At 38.2% G+C, this 22,455-nt stretch overlaps 1 protein-coding gene across 1 annotated transcript in view; it reads left to right on the forward strand.

Moving 5' to 3' along the window:
- COL24A1 (collagen type XXIV alpha 1 chain) overlaps window positions 1-22,455 on the forward strand; it is a 430,389-nt gene that overhangs the window by 361,208 nt on the left and 46,726 nt on the right. Inside the window, exons 46-47 of the mRNA XM_022580934.3 lie at window positions 2,742-2,795; window positions 3,932-4,039. Of these exons, the coding sequence (XP_022436642.2) occupies window positions 2,742-2,795; window positions 3,932-4,039 (162 nt within the window). The remainder of the gene's footprint in view (window positions 1-2,741; window positions 2,796-3,931; window positions 4,040-22,455) is intronic.

A 22,455-nucleotide genomic window follows, 5' to 3' on the forward strand; every position in this document is an offset into this window, starting at 1 on the left:
TGAGCTGTATGAGCTGCTTATATATTTCGGAGATTAATCCCTTGTCAGTTGCTTTGTTTGCAAATATTTTCTCCCATTCTGAGGGTTGTCTTTTCATTTTATTTATGGTTTCCTTTGCTGTACAAAAGGTTTTAAGTTTAATTAGGTCCCATTTGTTTATTTTTGTTTTCTTTTTCATTACTTTAGGCAGTGGATTGAAAAAGATCTTGCTGTGATTTATGTCACAGTGTTCTGTCTATATTTTCCTCTAAGAGTTTTATAGTATCTGGCCTTACATTTAGGTCTTTAATCCATTTTGGGTTTATTTTGTATATGGTGTTAGGGAGTGTTCTAATTTCATTCTTTTACATGTGGCTGTCCAATTTTCTCAGCACCACTTATTGAACAGACTGTCTTTTCTCCATTGTATATTCTTGCCTCCTTTGTCATAGATTAGGTAGCCATAGGTGCTTGGGTTTATCTCTGGACTTTCTATCCTGTTCCATTGATCTATATTTCTGTTTTTGTGCCAGTACCATACTGTTTTGATTACTGTAGCTTTGTAGTATAGTCCGAAGTCAGGGAGTCTGATTCCTCCAGCTCTGTTCTTCTTTCTCAAGATGGCTTTCATTATTCGGGGTCTTTTGTGTTTCCATACAAAGTGTAAAATTTTTTGTTCTAGTTCTGTGAAAAATGCCATTGGTAATTTGATAGGGATTGCATTGAATCTGTAGATTATTTTGGGTGTATAGTCATTTTCCCAGTATTGATTCTTGCAATCCAAGAACATGGTATATCTCTCCATCTGTTTGTGTCATCTTTGATTTTTTTTCATCAGTATCATATACTTTTCTCAGTACAGGTCTTTTGCCTCCTTAGGTAGGTTTATCCCTAGGTATTTTATTCTTTTTGATGTGATGGTAAATGGGATTATTTCCTTAGTCTCTCTTTCTGATCTTTCATTGTTAGTGTATAGGAATGCAAGAGATTTCTGTGTATTAATTTTGTATCCTCTGCAGGTATTACTGTTTCTACCCACCCCAGGACTTGACGGCAGATTGGTGTCAAGGTCTCTTCTCATAGATACCCATCAGTGTCTTAACAGTTTTCCTTCTCTTTTTACCTTTATCCAACTTGAAGATTTTTTATATCCCCTTAGGTAGGAAAAACTTTCTCTTACATTATTATAATTCTTCTAAATATGTTCTTTATGATATAAATTTTATGACTTGAATCCTTTATTACCTTGTTTTTTTATGTGCAATGATAGACTTTTAATATTTAAAAATCAAGCTTTTGTATTTAAAAATATATTCTTTTCAAACTATTCCCCCACCATGCGTTTCAGAGGACTGTTTTGAAATTCTTAAGCTAAAAAAGTCTATTTTGAAAATCAAAAGTTTAGAACAAATCTATTGCTTTACATAAAAAGAAATACTGTGAAGGAAAACACACGCCAGTTAACATATTTGAATATTATCACAATTCATGTACTGTTTAATTAGTGCTATTCAAGACAACTGAAATCAGAATTGTTTTCAATATTTAAAACAGTCTTTATTTGTCTATTTTACTTCTTTATTGTATTCTAAAAGATACATCTATTATAGGAATCATATGTTCCAGAAATTGTATTTACTTCAACTAAACCCAGTTCACCAACTATCCCCTTTTCTGGTTTCCTTACCCTTAGGAAAAATTTACATTGGTGACTTTTTAAAGCAAGTAAAAGAGCTTTTGAACTTGGAGGTAGAACCCTTGATGCATATAGCTCCCTATCATCGAATTCTAACAAAATTGGATGTTTATCTCTTACAGAAAATGCCCTTTTTCTCTCTGATTATATACGCTATTTCTTCTTAAAACATTTAAGCTCATTTTCAGAAGATGTAACATCTTCTGAAATTGTTTATTTTGTCATTGTTGTCAAATTGAATCTTTAGTACAACTGTGTTCAGATTTGAATAACTTAACATCTCATTTTGGTGGAATTATCCTGTTTCTGAGAACTTTTGATGATTTCTGAGAAATGTTTCTGGTAATGGCAATATGCTTCTTTTTCTTATTCGTGAACTCTTTAACACCTTTTTCTTCTTAAAATAATTTTAGGATATCATCAGAATAATGGCATGATTTGCAAGGGCAAATTTCTAACTATCCTGGTAGACCGTTACTGCTGAATCAATTATGATTTAAAATATCTCACACATGGAAAAACAAGCAATTATGTGGGAAATAAAGATCTTTTCTTTGATTTACACGTATGTTCTTCTCTGTGCTTCCAGGTAAGCACATTTTAGGTTATTGATTTATGTCCCTCACTACACTGTAAGTGCCTTGTGAACAAGAGCTTTGATTTTGCATCTCCAGCACATAACAGAATTCCTGATACCTAATAGTCAAGAAATGTTTACTGAATTAATTAAATAAGTACTTAACCACTTTCAGTAGGGAGACAAAGGCCTTGCCTGAAGTGGGGACTTTTATTTAAATAATCTATTCAGTTCCTTTTTAGAACTATAATTTAAATTCTTAAATCATAGAATTTGGAGCCAGGCAGAAATTCATAGATTATATAGTCAAATTCTTTCATTTACAGATGAAGAAAATGACTCTCAGGAAAGTGAAATGGCAATCCCAATGATAAACAGCTAGTTAGTGGCAGGACTTGCTGTAGCCTTCAGGTCTCAGAGTTCTTTTCTATGCCTTCAGTTTAATTAAATTTATAGCAATGAGTTGACAACTGTGCTTCACATTTTTAGGGTCCTAAGGGGAAAAAAAGAGCTCCTGGCCCTTCTGGGAAACCTGGGATTCCTGTAAGTAACAGGCCTTTTTCATCTTTATTGTTTTTCTAAATAGAACTTTAGCAAGCAGAAAAGTTTGGGGCCAGTTATGACGTGTTGGATAAATCAGATTGTCTTCAAAAAAATGTTTAAACCCATGCCGGAACACAGAGGGAACAAAATATGACTACTAGTTCAAAACCAAGCTTGGTGTTGAAACGGAAGTCACTGCAACTGAAGGTTGTTATTTTCCAGTGCAGGGAGATCTCTCTGTGGATTCGTGCTACTATTCTTTGATGGTGAACCACTAAAAAACAGGCAACTTGCAGTCATGACTAAATGAATGGTGACAGAGGTCAGAGATTTTCAAGCATAATTGAAAAGACATGAGCTGGATTTTAATTGAAGAACTCGGCCTCTCATTTTCCTGGGAAATAGAACAGAAAGTCTTAGAAAAAAGCTTTAAATCTTTTCATCACAGAACAAAGATTAATTTTACCTTAGCCATCCGTTTCCTCTTTGGCCAAGCAAATATGTGTAGACTAGCTTATTAGCAAAGACTTCCTGCTGGTCTCCCCTAGCCAACAGCCTGCTTTGGGTGGCCTGTGTTGTGTTGGTTCAAAAAAAGTAAGGAAAAGTGAACATAAATTATGAGCACATTGAGATCAGAGATTCCCTACAGATTAAATCCAGTTGCCCAAGAGTACAACCAAAATGTTCAGACCTTTCCTCAGTCATATAATTATCTAATTCAAAGTGGCAACTAAAAGAGCCGTAATTTATTTCTTGGGAAAATAATACAATACAGAGTTTTAGAGATGGTGAATGTCAGCCTATATCCTAAACTGACAGGTGCACATAGCTGATCTTTTCTCCACAGCTGGATAGAGCATGGGCTGGTACAATGAGAAATACCAGGAAATTACAGTAAAGTGGAAAAGGTTACACAATAAATTGCTGATTAGCTTGGCATTTCAGTTTAGGGAACAGTTACCTGATCTGTTGTATCCAAATAGTAAATTATTAAGGAATCCAGGAAACAGGAAAAATTTTCCTGGGACAGGGTTTTAAGAATGTAACCTCCCACCCCCCAATAAGTATAAAAGTGTTTGTCATTTAAACATCTGTACAGCATCTCTCTATAATCCAAGTAATTTTTAATTACCAAGGGACTTCCAGGCCTACCTGGGCCAAAAGGCATGCAAGGATACCCTGGAGCAGAAGGCATTTCAGGAAACCCTGGTAAAGTTGGGCTACCAGGAAAACAGGGACTTCCTGTGAGTAGATTGAATATTCTTTGCTCTTTATTTCTTATGCATAAGTATCTCTTTACTAAAACCATAGATACTTTGGCTGTCTTTCTTAACTTTGACATTGGTTCATATTGTGTTTATGATTTACAGGGAATGTCAGTGAGTACATGTTTGATGTTTTATAATAAATAACCCATATTATTAATAATTTATATTATTTTTACACATATAAAAGCTGGTACATAGGAACAATAAAGAAGTAAAATTTTAAGGGGGCTTCCCTGGTGGCGCAGTGGTGGAGAGTCTGCCTGCCGATGCAGGGGACACGGGTTCATGCCCTGGTCCGGGAAGATCCCACATGCCACAGAGCGGCTGGGCCTGTGAGCCATGGCCGCTGAGCCTGCGCGTCCGGAGCCTGTGCTCTGCAACGGGAGAGGCCACAACAGTGAGAGGCCCGCGTACCGCAAAAAAAAAAAAAAAGACAAAAAAAAAAACTTTAAGGGCTACACAACCTGTGTTTTGAGTTCATCAAATGTCTTAAGCCACCTTTGGAACATTTCAGGCTTGGCAATAACTCAAGGTAAGTTCTGCCAAAATCATTTTCCCTTTACTTTTATAGCCTCACTATTTTACAGAAATTGTGTGAACATTTTCTCTGTGTTCATCTAGTGGTGATGCAATGCGCAGTGATGTAGATTATTATTTTTATGCAGATTTCTATATTATTTATTTGATCAGAAATTTTAAAATGACATTTTTGTCTTCATTTAGCCATTTTCCCTCTTTCCTTCCTAAGTTCATCATAATCCAGATATTTTTTGTTATCTCATGTTGTGTTTCCATTTGAAATACAAGAATAATTAATCGCGTATTTCAGTAATCCAGTAAAATTTATCCTTTTACATTTCCACTATTTTTGGATATGATTATCTATTGACCTGTTTTTCTTTTCTTAAATGAATCAATCCTAGTTGTTTACTCACATGTAGCATGGGACTGTAGCAAAGCTCAAGCCCAAATTAATATTATTCTTTCACTATGATGAATTATCTCATTTGTTTAAAAATAAGTATCAAATTATGACCCAGCCAATTTAATTATTTCAGAAATAAGTATCTGGCCATATTCTATTTGGAAAGGTGAATATTTTTAAGGAGGCTTAGTATGGTTTCTATTTGCTTTGGGGACAGTATATCTGAACATCAGAGCATCAGGGTGTAAGCCCTAGAGAAATTTGACAGCCAGGCTGATATTTTGATTAAAATATATGTTTTCGAAACTTCTGCCATTAACATCAGTCTGGTTAAAAGAGGACTTCCATTTGAGATCCCAGTCTTAAAGGGAGCTCACGCCCTGAACCTTCATGTATGATGCTGCACTCTAGGCTCACCATATAAGAGTCTTAAAATGAGGTTGTGGAGTTTTAAAAATACAACAGTAAAACACTTTGAATTGGTCTGAGAGTCTGTACTTGAGTTTTACTGGGAAATGTTAGAGTGAATCTTACTGCTTTGAATAAGATTTTGAGAGCTGAAACAAGGAAAACCACATTTCAAAATATGTCATATTTCTTGCTGTGAACACAGGTTTAGTCATGGAGGTGGTATGTATGTGGATGTGTCCAGTAGTCGATAAGGCTAGAAACTGAATTGTAAATACTAATAACAGCAAATAGATTTGTTTAATTACTGGGAAGAGGGATTCATTTGTTTTCTGACTAAAATAATACTAATCCAGGTACTTATTCCAGATATGGATAATACAAATCAGGATCCTATATATATACATGTTTAATAAGAATTTCAGACATTTAGCATATAAGATATTCATCAGACACTAGTGACAGGTCAAAGTCATCCACGTTTTTTACACCAAGTCACTTAATACTTCATTGTGGCAAACAACTTCTTTCTGGCAGTATGTGACACCTGAAGGTCTTCCTGGAAAGGACTGAAAATTGGAAAATAAAAGGAAAACATTGATTCAGACTACAAAAATATGAACCATTTTCTCTTGCATAAAAACAGCAATGTGGCAAGTGATTGTTATCTGCTGCTAGTTTCCAGAAAGAAAGCAGACATTTTCTAACAACTCTACATCCTTCTTTAATGGGGTAATACTTAAAGGACAGTAATATAATGGCTAAGAGAAAGCCAATACAGAAAATGGTAGATACAAATAAGATACTGATTTCATTTTAATTCTGTCTAAGTTGCATTCTAGAATCTGCCACACGGTTTTGATTGGCTGTGTGGGTGGAGGCTCATGCATAAAACCAAATCACTGGTTCCACATAGAATAAAAAAGAATGAAGAGGACTTAAAGCCAGATGCTGAAGCCATTTGCACACTCAGGGCTATTCCAAGACCCAGTTAGAACTCTAGGGTATATCAACAGGGCTCTTTGGTTGCAAACAACCAAACATGGCTATATGGATTGCCTATGTATACAGATTGCCCCAAGTTCTGCCCACTGGGAAGAGTCTCCTTCACTGATATCTTTCAGGCTTAAATGCAGCAGCAATCCACTTCTAGCAGATGTTGACATTCCATGCAGATCTATCCATAAATCAGGCCTGAACTTTTTTCTACCCTACTAACTGGTAAGGGGAATTCTCTACGAAGGCTGAAGGAGCAGTGGTAAAGCAGTAGAACAAGTATCATGGAAGTCTCAGTTGCTTGCTTGCATATTTTGTTTGTGATTTCTGGACCTGTTAGGACCCAGTCTCGATATACACCATTTCCATTTAGGAGTGAACGCTGTTGTGCCCAGCCAATTTTATGATTTAGCGGATCAAATATCACTCAGATCATAATGGTCAGTTCAGGACACATAGTCATTTGATGTCTCAGGGTCGGTTATTCAGCTTCAACCAGAGCAAGCCCAGAACTGCTTTCCAAATGGGAAATTACATTTGACAAAGAAGGCATTGCTTATGTCCAAAACCTTATGGGTATAAGCTGTGATTCTCTTGTGGAGGTTATCAAAGTGTCCATATAGCATCTCTACCAGCCACAGACCCTTTTGATATTATTGGATCTGCTCAGTCATAGCAAGGTAGCTTACACAGCATCCTGAATCTGCTGCCGAGCATTTTCGTCGGGGGCCACCCAAAACTAGCAAGCTGGCAAAGAACTGGAATTTCTCCAGAGAAGATACACGAGTGACCAATAATCACATGGAAAGGTGCCCAGCATCACTAATCATTAGGAAAATGCAAATCAAAAACACAATTAGATACCACTTTTACAACCGCTAGGGTGGCTATTATCCAAAAAAATAAAAAATTGAAAGAGAGACAGAAAATTACAAGTGTTGGTAAATGTGTGAAGAAACTGGCACCCTGTGTATTGCTAATGGGAATGTAAGATGATGCAGCCGCTGTGGAAAACAGTATGACAGGTCTTGAAAAATTAAATACAGAATTACCGTATGATCCAGCAACTCGCCTCCTGGGTGTATATCCAAAAGAAATGAAAGCAGAAACTTGAACAAAAATTTTCCAAATGTTCATAACAACATCATTCACAGTAACCAGTAGGTGGAAACAACCCACATGGCTGTCAGCAGTGAAACAGATAAACCAAATGTGGTATATACATACAGTGGAATATTATTCAGTCTTAAAAAGGAAGGAAATTCTGACACACGTTACCACATGGATAAACCTTGGAGACATGCTAAGTGAACTAAGCCAGACACAAAAGTACAAATAGTATATGATTCCACTTATAATGAGGTACCTAGAGTGGTCAAATGCATAGACAGAAAATAGAATGGAGGTTGCCAGAGACTGGGAGGAGGAGGATTTGGAGAAGTTATTGTTTAATGGGTACAGAGTTTCAGTTTGGAACATAAAAATTTCTGGGGCTTCCCTGGTGGCGCAGTGGTTGAGAGTCCACCTGCCGATGCAGGGGACGCGGGTTCGTGCCCCGGTCTGGGAAGATCCCACATGCCGCGGAGCGGCTGGGCCCGTGAGCCATGGCCGCTGAGCCTGTGCGTCTGGAGTCTGTGCTCCGCAACGGGAGAGGCCACAACAGTGAGAGGCCCGTGCGCCGCAAAAAAAAAAAAAAAATTTCTGTAGATGGATGGTGGTGATGGTGGCACAACAATGTGAATGTACTTAATGCCACTGAACTATACATCTAAAAATGGTTAAAATGGTAAGTTTATGTTATATATATTTGACTGCAATAAAAACCTAGCAACTTTACAGGCTACCCAGTAAGTGGGTAAATGGGTTGTAGCAGCATACCCAAAGGTGGTATAGATTGACTCCAAAGTCCAGAGAGGCTCACCAAGCATTGTGCCTCTTTTATTGTGATGAGCAATGCAAAGTGCAACAACTTGTCTCTACTTTAGAGAGGATATCCTGATATACCCCCAAACCACTACCCCTAGGAACTTCTTCCATTTAGCAGTCCCATGAACTTTTTAATCCTATCCTCTGGTGTATCTTTAGGGTGCTTGTTCTCTTCCACTCTCCAGGTCCAGTTAGCATAGTGGCCTCAGTTTAATGGACCTGCCTGATATTTTGTGAGATGTCAAGACTATAAAGATATCACTCTGGTCTATTTTATGACAGAGAGGAAAATTGAGCTGACACAGCACTGAGATAAGGCATTGAAGTGATACAGCTCTTTCTGCCTTGTGAAGGCAAGCAAACTGCCTCTGATCATCTTCACTGATAGGAATGTTGGTAGGAAGTATTTTTACTAGGTCAGTAACTGCTGTTGCTAATTGCTGTACCGTTCAGTAAAGACACCACATCAGAAACTGCAGCTGTGATTGGCATCAACACACAATTGAGTTTGTAAGTTTAAGTCTTGGAGTTATCTGGTGTGTGCACCAAACAGATGAGTAAAATGGATATGGGATATGGTAGGATCACTGCTTTTGCATCTTTCAGGTCTTTTGGCCGTAGTACGTACAATTTTCCACAGGGATGTGGTGGTTAATATGAACAGTTTTCTACAGGGGTGTGGTGTTACCTTAGGTATACATTGTGGGGAAGGGGGCAGGAAGAGATAGTTGCAGGGGCTTCCACATGTCTCTTCCCTTCCTACCACAGTAGCATTTATTTTATAAGTGAGGGATTGTTACTATTCTCTGAGATTGGAGAAAATACAAAAACAAAAACTGGGCTCACAGTCCTACTGGACCCACTTGGGAAAAAAAATTGAGCCAAATCTGCATTTATCACTATTTATCCCTTGGCCTTCATAAACTTACACTCTGACCAGAGTGCCGTGATGATATTTTGGATTTCCAGGGTTTATTATCGGTTCAAATCCAATATCTAACAGCCCCCAGAAAGGCTGAGAGTTTCTGTTTCCCCAGTGTTCAGTCACCTGGTAAATGACCACATGTCCCTCTGCAGAAGGCTTAGGGCAGAAGTCATTGTGTACACCTATGACCATATTGCAGGGTTCTTCCTCAAAGAGAACCTGCCACCCCCTCAGTCAAGGGATTCTGATGTAGGAACTGGCTTGAGTCTGGGAACTGAGCAAGAGGCCATGAATCCCAAGTACAGTGACTTTAATTAGGATTATACCCATCAGACCTAGAATTTTTCTACCTATACATCAATATATTAGCATATGGTATATTTAATTCCTATGGATCTTTGATCAACTCACCATCAGCACAGATCTCTGCAGGTCAAAGCATCTAGTCAAAACATCTTATGGCTTAGTGTGATAATTGCTTCTACCTTTTCTCTGATAGTAAAGCACTGTCACCTAGAATCTACCACTCAGAGTCCAATATTCCTATTTAAATAAGGGAACTTTATCCTTATGACATTTCTTAACACCTTGGTAAGGAGTGTTCTTTGATCCCTTTCAGGGGCCATGGTTAGAGGGTGGTTGATCAGATTGCACGTGATAAATCTGTCTCCACACTTCTATCTTCCTGAGCATTTGAACCCCTTCCTACGAAGTATTCTAGGGGAGTTATAGCCTTCACCCTCATTAACTGTAGGCCGTAGTTGAGTCAAGGCTTCAAATTGCCAATCCATCAGACTATTAATGGTGCTCCCAGATGCTTGAGCAGGTGGCTATCTCCACAAGCGAGGAAGGCTAAGAGGGAGTTGAGCTTCACAGTTCTTAGTCTTGCCCATATCTGCTCAAATAGCCCCATCCCTTGTCTTGGAGTTCTACTCTTTCTCCACCCAGTGCCCTTATTTAGCATAAGATGTCTGGTTAGTTGAAGATGTATTTGTATACACATTCTGCAAATCTTACAGTAGTTTGCGTCCTCAGCCACATCTGCCTTGGACTATAGGAGATGAAAGACTCCTTCAAGCTGCCGTGGGGATTTTCTGATTTTTCATTATGTTCTAAGTTGAGCGAGCAAGACTTTTATTTTGTCCCTTTCTCTGTATTCTCTCTAGATCACTCAAGAGACTGCCCTCTGATCACGCAGTCTTTATAGTCACTATGTTCACCATAGTGAATACATGCCAAGGCCACATGATCTTCTGACACTTTGCCCTCCAGCAGCACTTAATCTAATGTCATGGCCAGTGCTAATTTGAATAATCATGATGCCACTGCATACCACAGATTAGCAGTGTCCGTTTACCCGCAACAAGGAAGTTATCTGAGCATTCCTTGATTATGAGCAAACCAATCTCAGAATCCCATTTGTGGGGTTAGTTTCCTGACTTCACTCTTATTACCAATTACATATCACAGTCTAGCTAAAAACTGTGGGGCAACTGAGGAAGGTTTAATAAAGGGACTACTTATAAAAATGTGAGCAGGGCTAAGGAAAACCAAGAAGAGATGCTGAAGCACCCGAGGGATAGCAACAATGGCGCATCATTACAACCCATAGGCCTGAAGAGACAAAGGAAAGGGGAACAAAAGTATAGAGAAAGTAGTTATTGCCATAGGAGAGAGCCATTTAGCAGGAGTTGAGACCTTCACTAGAAGGATTCAGCCAATCCACTGCAACTCAGCAAAGGGAGAGCCAGGGGAATAAGTATTTCAGTCTCCTCCTGTCTTCCAGTCCCCTAACAGTACATCCTGTTAGCCAAACTCAACCAAGTAAGAGTGATAATAGGAACAATCTGCCCTGGCAGGGAGGCCTATTTTATCACTGACATGGTTTAGAATTGCTAGTCTGTGATGGTGAAAACAAAAGCAATTTTAAAAATTATTTTAAAAATTCACTACTTTATACATATTAGTGTATATATGTCAGTCCCAATCTCCCAGTTCATCCTAATGAGAACCTGCTGTATAGCACAGGGAACTCTACTCAGTGCTCTGTGGTGACCTAAAGTGAAGGAAATCCAAAACAGAGGGGATAGGGCTTCCCTGGTGGCACAGTGGTTGAGAGTCCGCCTGCCGATGCAGGAGACACGGGTTCGTGTCCCGGTCCAGGAAGATCCCACATGCTGCGGAGCGGCTGGGCCCGTGAGCCATGGCCGCTGAGCCTGCGCGTCCGGAGCCTGTGCTCCGCAACGAGAGAGGCCACAACAGTGAGAGGCCGGCGTACCGCAAAAAATAAAAAATAAAAATAAAAAGGGGGATATATGTATACATATGGCTGATTCGCTTTGCTGTACAGCAGAAACTGACACAACATTGTAAAGCAACTACACCCCAATTAAAAAAAAATAATACCACACACCCCCGCCAAAAATTCACTACCAACAATGCATTCCCTTACTGCCTTCACCAAGGGGGGGGCTCCCTCCCATCCACGTGCCCTTGGTATGTCACTCACCAGTAAGGGAACCTGCTGGGTCACAGATCAGGCTGGAAAAGGGCAGATCTCAAAAGGCAAACAGAAAATATGCAGGCAACACTATTTAAGTTCATCAGCAATCTGTTCCCTGTGTCAAAAAACTACACCCGGTAAACCAAATCAGCCTATTTTCCTATGGCCAGTGAGCTAAATGGTTTTTACATTTTTAATGATAGAAAAAAATAAAAAGAATATTGCATTGTGGCACACGAAAATTACATGAAATTCAAATGTCAGCATTCATAAATTTATTGGCGCACAGCCACGGTCACTTGTTTACAGATAGCTGCTTTTGCACTACCTGACAGAGTTGAGTGGTTGCAACAGAGACCATGGGCTAACATATCTACTGTCCAGCCTTTTTACAGAACAAGTTGGCTGATCTCCGGTCTATCTGTATTATCACATCGTTTTTATTACTATGGCTTTGTCTTATGCCCCCATATTTAGTAGGGCAAGGCCCCTTCTTTACACTTCTACCACATATATTTGAGATTAGATTTGAGTTTCTTTAAAAACAGAACATAAACTTGAATTATCACTGGGTTTGCCTTAGATTTATTTGGGGAAAGTTAATATCTTAACCTTTTAATTATCTATGTGAGATAAAATATTCTTGTCATCTTATCAATATAAGATCTTATAATAGATTTTCTCCATAATAATAATGGTAAAAAGTTATATAATACTTAGTATGTGCCAGGTACCGTGATAAATGTTTTACTGTATTAACTCATTTAATCTTTACAATATTATAGATACAATTATCATCCTTATTTTATACCAAAAAAATTGTCATTTTCATAGTCACATAGCTACAAAGGCAGTCTAACTCCATATTCTTTGTTCTTATCAATATGCAATATGGCCCCTCAATAAAGGCCTTATGTATTCTTATTTTTTATTTTATTTTCTAGTTACTTATTACTTAAATATTACTGATTTAGATTACATTCTACACAACTGGATTTTTTTATTTCTAATAATTTGCTATTGTGATCCTATTGGATTTTTAGGTAGGTAATATCTTCAAACAATGGCAGCTTTAACTCTTTTCTTAAACTCATTTTTTTTTCTTTCCACATAGGTGGATAGGGACCCTCAATACTATCTTAAACAGTAGCAGTAATAGCAGACCTCCTTCTACTGCTTGAAATCTTAGAGAGAATGCATCTAAAATCCCTCTATTAAGAATATTTTGCCATGTTAATTCTGTATTTTCCTTGTCCTATACTGTCTTTGGGGGGTTTTGTTTCTTTTTTCTTATTTTCTGATTTCCATTGGATAGATTGAATTCTCTTCTGCAGGTTTAAAAGTTACCTATTCTCTTTCAGTTGATGTTCTTGTGGCAGCTGCCCCAAATTTAAGAACCAAATATGTCCTTGTTTAACTCTAGTGATTTGTTTAATAAATCAGTAACTGTATCTTCCCTCTAACAAAACAAGTACTTGTGTTTGTTCTCATGTCCTTTTGTTTCTATAAACCACTCTTTCCCTTCATCATTTTTTGATATTACCTTGAATCTTGACTTATAATTCTCATGCATTTACATTCTCTTTTTTTTAACTTATTCTGATTTTTAAAAAAATTTTTATTGGTGGGGCTTCCCTGGTGGCACCGTGGTTGAGAGTCCGCCTGCCGATGCAGGGGACACGGGTTCGTGACCCGGTCCGGGAGGATCCCACATGCCGTGGAGCGGCTGGGCCCGTGAGCCATGGCCGCTGAGCCTGCGCGCCCGGAGCCTGTGCTCCACAATGGGAGAGGCCACAACAGTGAGAGGCCCGCGTACCGCAAAAAAAAAAAAAAAATTTTATTGGAGTATAATTGATTTACAATGTTGTGTTAGTTTCAGGTGTACAGGAAAGTGAATCATTTATACATATACATATATCCACTCTTTTTTAGATTCTTTTCCCATATAGGCTGTTACAAGTATTAAGTAGAGTTCCCTATGCTATACAATAGGTCCTTATTAGTTATTTGTTTTATATATAGTAATGTGTGTATGTCAGTCCCCATCTCCCAATGTATCCCTCCCCCCTTCCCCACTGGTAACCATAAGTTTGTCTTCTACATGTGTAACTCTGTTTCTGTTTTGTAGATAAGTTCATTTGTACCCTTTTTTTAGATTCCACATATAAGCGATATCATATGGTATTTGTCTTTCTCTGTCTGACTTACTTCACTCAGTATTACAATCTCTCGGTCCATCCATGTTGCTGCAAATGGCAGTATTTCGTTCTTTTTTATGGCTGAGTAATATTCCATTGTATATATGTACCACATCTTCTTTATCCATTCATCTGTTGCTGCACATTTAGGTTGTTTCCATGTCCTGGCTATTGTAAATAGTGCTGCAGTGAACGTTGGGGTGCATGTATCTTTTTGAATTATGGTTTTCTCCAGATATATGTCCCGGAGTGGGATTGCTGGATCATATGGTAGTTCTATTTTTAGTTTTTTAAGGAACCTCCAAACTGTTCTCCATAGTGGCTGTACCAATTTACATTCCCACCAACAGTGTAGGAAGGTTCCATTTTCTCCACACCCTCTCCAGCATCTGTTGTTTGTAGATTTTTTGATGATGGCCATTCTGACCTACTTTCTCTTTTTATTTCCTTTGTTTCTTTTTTTAACATAGTAGTAAACTTAATTAAGCTATTTAGTCACTATTACTTTCAGTATTCCTTATAGAACCTCCTGAATTTGTTTTTATTATTATTTGAGTACTTCCTCCAAAAAGTATTTTCAATGTAGGTGTTTGTGAGATAAACCTTCCGAGGCCTCATATGCCAACAGATATCTTTATTATCCTCTTACATTTATATGATACATTCAGCACTGTACTGGAGCTTCTACTAATGGTTCTAGTCAGTAAAAGAAAAAGAAATAAAAGCCACCCAGATTGGAATGGAAGAAATAAAACTGTCTTTATTCACAGACAACACGATCATCTATGTAGAAAATCCTTCAGAATCTACCAAAAAAAAACCCACTAATAATTGAATTTAGCAAGACTGCAGGATACAATATCAATATACAAAAATGAATTGTAGGGGCTTCCCTGGTGGCAGTGGTTGAGAGTCTGCTTGCCGATGCAGGGGACACGGGTTCATGCCCCGGTCTGGGAAGATCCCACATGCCGCGGAGCGGCTGGGCTCGTGAGCCATGGCTGTTGAGCCTGCGCGTCCGGAGCCTGTGTTCCACAGCGGGAGAGGCCACAACAGTGAGAGGCCCGCGTACCGCAAAAAAAAAAAAAGAATTGTATTTCTCTATACTCAATGAACACTCAGAAATTGACATTTAAAAAGCAGTACTTACTGTAGTATCAAAATGGGATAAACTGACCCCCCCAAAAATGTGCAAACTTGATACTGAAAACTGTAGAACATTGCTGACAGAAATTAAAGAAGACCCAAATGCTAAATGGTGTATACACTATGTTCATGGATCAGAAGACTCAATACAAATAGCAACATAGAGAAGGGGCAGTGAATGGACATAGGGAGCAAATGAAGAAAAACACACACAAATATTAGATAAACAGTGGAAAGAAGGTCCAGAACCAAGTGGTGAGGAATTCTAACATTTAGAAGTCAGGTAAAGAAGGAAGAGGAGATGACAAAGGAGTCTGAGACGGAGTCGCCATAATAGATAGGAGAAAAAGAATGTAATGTCATGGGAGCTTAAGAATATATCAAGGAGAAGGTCATCGACTGTGTCTAATCATCATGAGAGAGTTTGTTGGACATGTGTTTTATTCTGTTTTTGGTTTTGTTTTTTGGCTACTCAGCATCTTGACCCCATTTTTATGTTCAAAAATTTTTATGTTTCCTTTCTTTTTTGAGTCTTGATGGCAAGCCACCTTCTACTACTGAAGTCAAAAAGTCTAGACTCTTACCTTCCACTCCCTCTTTGAAACAAGAATGTAGGCCTATGACCCAGGCCTAAGAAATCAGTTATATTCACCCACGCCTTCCATTGCAGAGTTAGTAAGACAGAAGCAGCGATAATGGAGATTCCGTTCTGGTGGCAGTTGCGTAACTTTCAGTGGCACTCAGTGTCCAAGGATGACTGCAGTCAATGTCCAGCAGCTGGTCTGGTGCTCACTACAGTATCTAAATTCTGGCTGCCTAGTCTTCTTTTAATTCTACCCATTTTCCAAACCTGGTTTTCTAGATTTATCTGTGATTATATGAGCTACTCAATATCTTTTCAGTAAATTTTTTGCTTAATTGGTTTCTGATGTTTGCAAATAAGGACCGCCCCCCCACCTAATACAGAAATCTAACAAGATAAAATTATCATCATTGTATTTTAGTATATGGAGGTCATTGGTAACTTCAGCAAGTGAGTATTTGATTTGATTAGTGGGGTCAGAAACAGGATTGGAGTGCTTGAGGAGTGAGAGGGTATGAGGAAATCAAGATATGCAGACAATCGAATGGAGAAAGTTGGCTCTGAAGGAGAAGGTAGGGCAATAACTGGAGAAGAAACTGAGGCTAAGGTAGAAAGTTATTTTTAAATGAGCAAGCCTTAACCATATTTAAATGCTAGAGGGACTTAGTAGAGATGGAGAGACTGAAGACTTAAAATCAAGGGAAAAAAGAATCTGAGTATGAATTGGTCAGATAACAAAACATGCATATTCTAACTCCACTTGGTAAGTTATTCTACTTCTAATTGGAGGTCATTAAAAAAAACAGATTCTGAGCCACATATCCCTTTATATATGACTAGTATAAAAAGCTCATTGAATTCTGTGGTGAAAAAATTGAAATGAATTACAATAATGTTGAATACTGCTGCAGTATACCTCACAGGGCCATGAAGTTGAGTGGCATCTGGTATTTCCATTAGTAAGCAATTAGGTATCAGATCGTAACTCATTGTCTCCTACTTTTTAGCATTTTCAAAGAATGTTAGAAAAGATTTACATGCATACTTAGAAATCAGGATGTCATAAGTATTGAAGCATTTTGTAACCATTGAAATAAAAACAAAATAACTTTCCCTTGAAGAATCCCCTTTCAACCCCAAGGTTTACACATGATATTGGTATTTATGAATACGGAAATACTTTCCACAAATGTTTCTGCTCCCTGTAGAATATCTGATATGAAATTAGTTATAATGCTTTATAAGGGACAAGTCTGTTCAGTGAAATTAGGTACAGTGGCTAAACTGGTCATTAGGAAAAGTGATTTCTAAGATAATTATTTCTGAAACCTACTATGGTAATAGAAAAACTGCTTAAGAGAAAGTAATACTAGCAAATTCCCTGGAATATTTTCAACAAGGATAAGGACATCTTTCCACTGGTCTTTTTTGTTGTTGTTGTTTTTTCTTTTTTTCAAATCATGGCACCATGGTGCTTTTTGGCTTACCTTTAAAGACTGCTGGATTTTTCCACTGAGAAAAATATTTATTCTGGGATTTCTAGCATTATGCAACTGCCTGATTTTCCTAAACAATGTTCTTTCTTTTTTTTGATGTGGCCAAAGGAGTTAAAGTATTCCTGGCACATTCACACTGCAGTTTCAATGTTTTTTTAAAGTCATGTGACTATAACTGAAGGATAGTATTGGGGAGGCTCACAGTTGACTGTGTGAATTTCCTTCTGTATAAATGAGTGTTTTGAGACTAGGCAACTTAGCACATCTGTAGTAAATGAGTCTACCATGCTGTTTTCATTTATGAAAAAGGAAAACAACTTTTCCCTGCAAAGATCATAAATCTATTTGTCATCAAAATGAAGCCTTACCCATTTTTTTTATTTTTCACTGCTGCAACTATAAAATTGGTTATTGGAAAAAAGGGAAAGAAACAAAACTAACAGCTTGACTTAGGACAAATCAAGGCCTTTCAATCTTTTTTTTTTGTTGTTTTTTTTTTTTGCGGTACGCGGGCCTCTCACTGTTGTGGCCTCTCCCGTTGCGGAGCACAGGCTCCAGACGCGCAGGCTCAGCGGCCATGGCTCACGGGCCCAGCTGCTCCGGTGCATGTGGGATCTTCGCGGACCGGGGCACGAACCCGCGTCCTCTGCATCGGCAGGCGGACTCTCAACCACTGCGCCACCAGGGAAGCCCAAGGCCTTTCAGTCTTGACTATGCACTTTCTCAGGTGAACACAGGCTTAAGTGTTGTCTAAAATGAGATGCTTGTCCTAAAAGAACGTTGAAATTCTTGCATTTTCCACTTGTGAATTGTGTCCAGTCTAAGAAGGAAAAACACACTTCATCAGCCCACTCATGATCCAAGCATAGAGTAGCAGGACCACTGTAGAAGCCTCTGTTAGGAACACCAGCAGCCCTGGCACCCCTCTGGGTTGTGTGTTCTCTAGTTTATGAGCTGGTCACCCTAAAGAAACTTCTGTTTCCAGGAAGATATATTTCTTAGTATTTTGGAGGAAGAAACATACCGGCATCAGCCAGATCTACATTCATCAAATCCGGTCACCTCTTGATTGTTAAGGGGTTGATTATCCAGTTAGGGTTTATCCTGATTGCTACTTTCTCTCTCCTCTCCACCCTCTGCTTGTTTTGGCCCGTTTACTGCTCATTAGGAACTGTTCCAGAGCAGACAGAGCTCAGCCTGTCTGGCTGCTTATTAGCAACAAAATGAAAGATTCGCTAAAGGAAGTAACCTTCCTAGTTGCCGCTTCAGTGACTCTGAATCCAATAAAGTTCATACTCTTTGTGGAATATTGTTCCTTTAGGATCTGGCCTGTTTTACATTTCCAGTCTTACATTCTACCTTGCTATTCACATGTGCTGTGTATTTTAGTCTAACAGTTATTAAACAGTTATTAAATAATATGTGCCAGGACGGGGAGATCAGCTTGGTGCTTTGTGACCACCTAGAGGGGTGGGATAGGGAGGGTGAGAGGGAGACGCAAGAGGGAGGGGATATGGGGATACATGTATGCATACAGCTGAGTCACTTTGTTACACAGCAGAAACTAACACAACACTGTATAGCAATTATACTCCAATAAAGATGTTAAAACGTGCAAAAAAATTTTTTTTAATACTATGTGCCATGCACTATTCCAGGTGCTGAATATATATGATGTTGTTTAATTCTCACCAAAACCCCATGACATAGGTATAGCTATTATCTTCAGTTTACAGAAAAGGAACCTGAGACTCACAGTAACTCGCCCAAGGTCACACAGACAACAAATAATAGAGCCAGGATTCAGAATCACACAATCTAGATTCAGAGCCTGTGTTTTAACCACTGTGCTATACTTTTTTCAAGTATGCTGAATTTCTTAGACATTGCCCCAAATTCTGTGTATTTCCCTCACTTTCATGGGTTTGTACGTGTAATTTATTCCCTCTGCTTGGAAGACTCTTCCATCTTTCCCTAGGAGGAACAACTTCTTGATCTTTCAGGACTCAATTGAACTGTTATCTCTTCCTTGGACTCTCCAGTCAAAGTTAAGCATGCCTGCTTGAACTTCTGTACACTCTGTACATTGATTCCATCAGAGCATGGCTCATATGGGTTCTAATTACTGATCTTCAGGTCTTTCTCCCCCAGGCATTTGTAAACTTCTATAGAACGTGGATTCTGTTTTATTTGTCTTTATATCCCTAGCACTTAGCATAGTGTCAGTCCCATTTAGAAGAAGCTCAATAAATATTTGAAGAATAAATGTCCTTTGCATAATAACTATGACTTTGGGAACCTGAGTTTAAAATTAAGATGTGTTCGCTACTTAAGAATCATCTATAAAATTAGTACAATAATATCTAATTCATATGGTTTTTATGAGACCAAATGAGATCTTGTATGTGAAGTGCTTAGTATGGTGCATGCGCTTATTGAGTTACTATCTTTTCATACTAATTTTCATGGCTAGTCTAACATTCAGTGAACAAATATTTGTTTAGTACGTAACAGTGTTATTGAATGAAACTTGGATCCACTAGCCTGCACACAGTAAAGCCAATCTACTGACACCACGCTGTGGTGAAGGAAAGTGCAACATTTATTGTAAGGCACCATACAAGGAGTCCTGGTCGGCTAGTGCTCAAAAAGCCCAAACTCCCGGATGGGTTTCAGCAAAGCATTTTTAAAGGCGAGGTGAGGGAGGGGTGTCACAGGATATGTGATTAGCTCATAAAAAATTCTCTGGTTGATGGTGAGGTTACAGGGTGGTGTGTCAGAGGGGTTAACATTATCAATACTTAGGCACCTGTGGGACTGGGGGCTATGTGCTCATGGTCATCAAGTAGTTAATTTCTTCCATTTAGTGGGGATTTTAGTATCTGTAAAGCAACTCAGGAAATGTGCATCAGATACTATAATCTAGATACTTCAGAGGGGAGCTAAAGCAGAGGCTATGGGGGATGGGTCTGTCCCGGGAAGGCCCCATAGAGTCCTGCTCAGTTACAATATGAGCCCGGAGTTAGGGAAGACAGCAGTGAACAAGATGGGCAAAGAAAAGCCCTCATGGAATATACGTGCAACAGCAGGAAATTGCTGACATTTGACCATTTTTGACGTTAAAAAAAGTCACAATTTAATATGAATCAACCTAATAATTGGGTAGTAGTCTCTAAACAAATCAAGTAATTCTAAATTGTGGAAGTGCTATGAAAGAAAGCATAATGGGAAATAGATTTTGAGATAAAGTGTAATGCGAAATAGCTTATAGATAGAATAGACTATAGCAGCCTTACTGAGGCGGCTTACACTTGAGCTAAGGACTGAAGGTAAGACTGACCCAAGTACTTAAGAATGAGGGAAGAACTTGCCATGTGAAAAACCCAAAATGAAAAGACCTGTAGGCAGGAAAAAGTTTGGCATGATAATAGGATTAGCCGAGGATCAAGCAAGATAGCATGGGTATGGATTTGTTATTTTTGAGAGAAGGATGGACATTCATTTCTTCATGGTGGTATGAATGCCTAGTCATGCTAAGAGTCAAAGAATAGATGAAATATCGTCCTTCACTCCCTGTTAGTCCCGTGATTATAGGCTGAGGCCTGGGTAAAGGAGATTTCATAGGCTACACTTATTTTGTCCAATATTATAGTGGCATTTGAAACTGTCCATTTTGCAAGAATGATAAACGACCAATTGTTCTATGAAAATGAGTAACTAATTTGTGTGAGGTATTACAATGTTGAAATGCCTGTATCCATTGAAACTGAACAAGAGTTAGTTGTGTATGCTCTTGGGAATGGACTTGAGTCAAGCAGACCTACCTTCACTACCTTAAGACTTGCCGCAATTCAATCCCACTCCAAGTTCCATAGGCATTAACATGTTTAGCGATTCAAAGCTAAAGTTACCTCCTAACTTTGGTATACAGCTCATTCATAAATCTTATTTCTAACATTTTGGCCACATTATTTATGATTGCCCCTACAGGAAAATGTTATGAATGCTACAGTATTTATTATAGTGTAGCCTTGCATATAATCACCTAATAATTACTACCCCACATATTTTTAAATAGCCAATTCTTTCCTAGGAGGGATATATTTAGTAAGCCAAATAAAATGAGAAATTCCTACTTAAACAGAAGTGCTTTTAGTTGCTTGGAGTAAAGGAAGCAAAGTATTACTTTTATAATCCACTGGTTTGCTGGCTTTAAAAATACTGTACTTACGTTGCCTCATATTACGCAAAAAAAAATTAGGTCGTCGCATTTATTTTTTATACTACAGAAAGTAAATTAGTTTTAATTACTATTTTCTCATACAGCAAGTAACTATATAAACATAAGCTATGAGCACAGAGGAGGGTGCTTGGCTGTAGGGAAAGGAAACAACTGTTTTCCTAGTAATTTTATTTTAGACTAAAACATCAACTAATTTAAGTTCAGTGTAGTTTTAAATTTATCAATCTACTATTGAAAAATCAGTGAAATTCACATTAAAAAATTTCATTTTACTCAAGACTTTAAAGATAGTATTCCTTTGCTAATCCTCTTTAAAATGTGGATTTCTATCGTTGCCTTTATTTAGCACATTCTATTTCTTCATATATTTGTTTTAATTCTAATGAGAATAAGACAGCTACACCAAGGGGCCGGGGGAATAACAAACAGCATAACGTTCTCTTTGGTATGTTTCACTATTAAATGCAAACCAGTCATCATTGTTCCAAAATTTGTCTCTGTGTCTGTCCTCTAATATGTGTAGTTAGCCCCATTTTCCTTACCAGATCTTTCCATTTAGTTCCAGGATGAAGGCAGACTTAAAACTATCCCTTCCTTTCTGCACGGGGAAGTCAAAGTGGAAAGCAACTTCCTTTTCTTTCCTTAACTGACATCAGAGTAAATAAAACAACACAACCATATTGCCATTACAGTTTCTTATACATAGAAGACACGCAATAAAAAGTAAGCAATAAAAAGTAACTCTTGTCGTTGTGGTTGACATTATTGTCATTACTGATCCAAGTACTTGTTTCCTTAGAAACCCAAGGCTTAAGCAGCCATCAGCTTCAGTCCTGTAAAAACTGACACTTTCTTACAGAGTCAAAACCAATTTCAGCAGGGAGACTGCCTTCTATCTGAGGATAATGGAAGTTTTTGGCCATGAGACATCATGTACTCTTATCATTTTACTAACTTTTTTAAGACTCAGGTAAACTATTGATTGGTCTCAGCATCTCTGAACAAATTAATGGTAATTCTGATTTTATTTACTTTTTAAAATT

This window comes from Delphinapterus leucas, chromosome 1 (assembly GCF_059928025.1).
Source record: "Delphinapterus leucas isolate spDelLeu-1000000601 "Yukka" chromosome 1, BTC_Dleu_Yukka2, whole genome shotgun sequence".
NCBI lineage: Eukaryota > Metazoa > Chordata > Mammalia > Artiodactyla > Monodontidae > Delphinapterus > Delphinapterus leucas.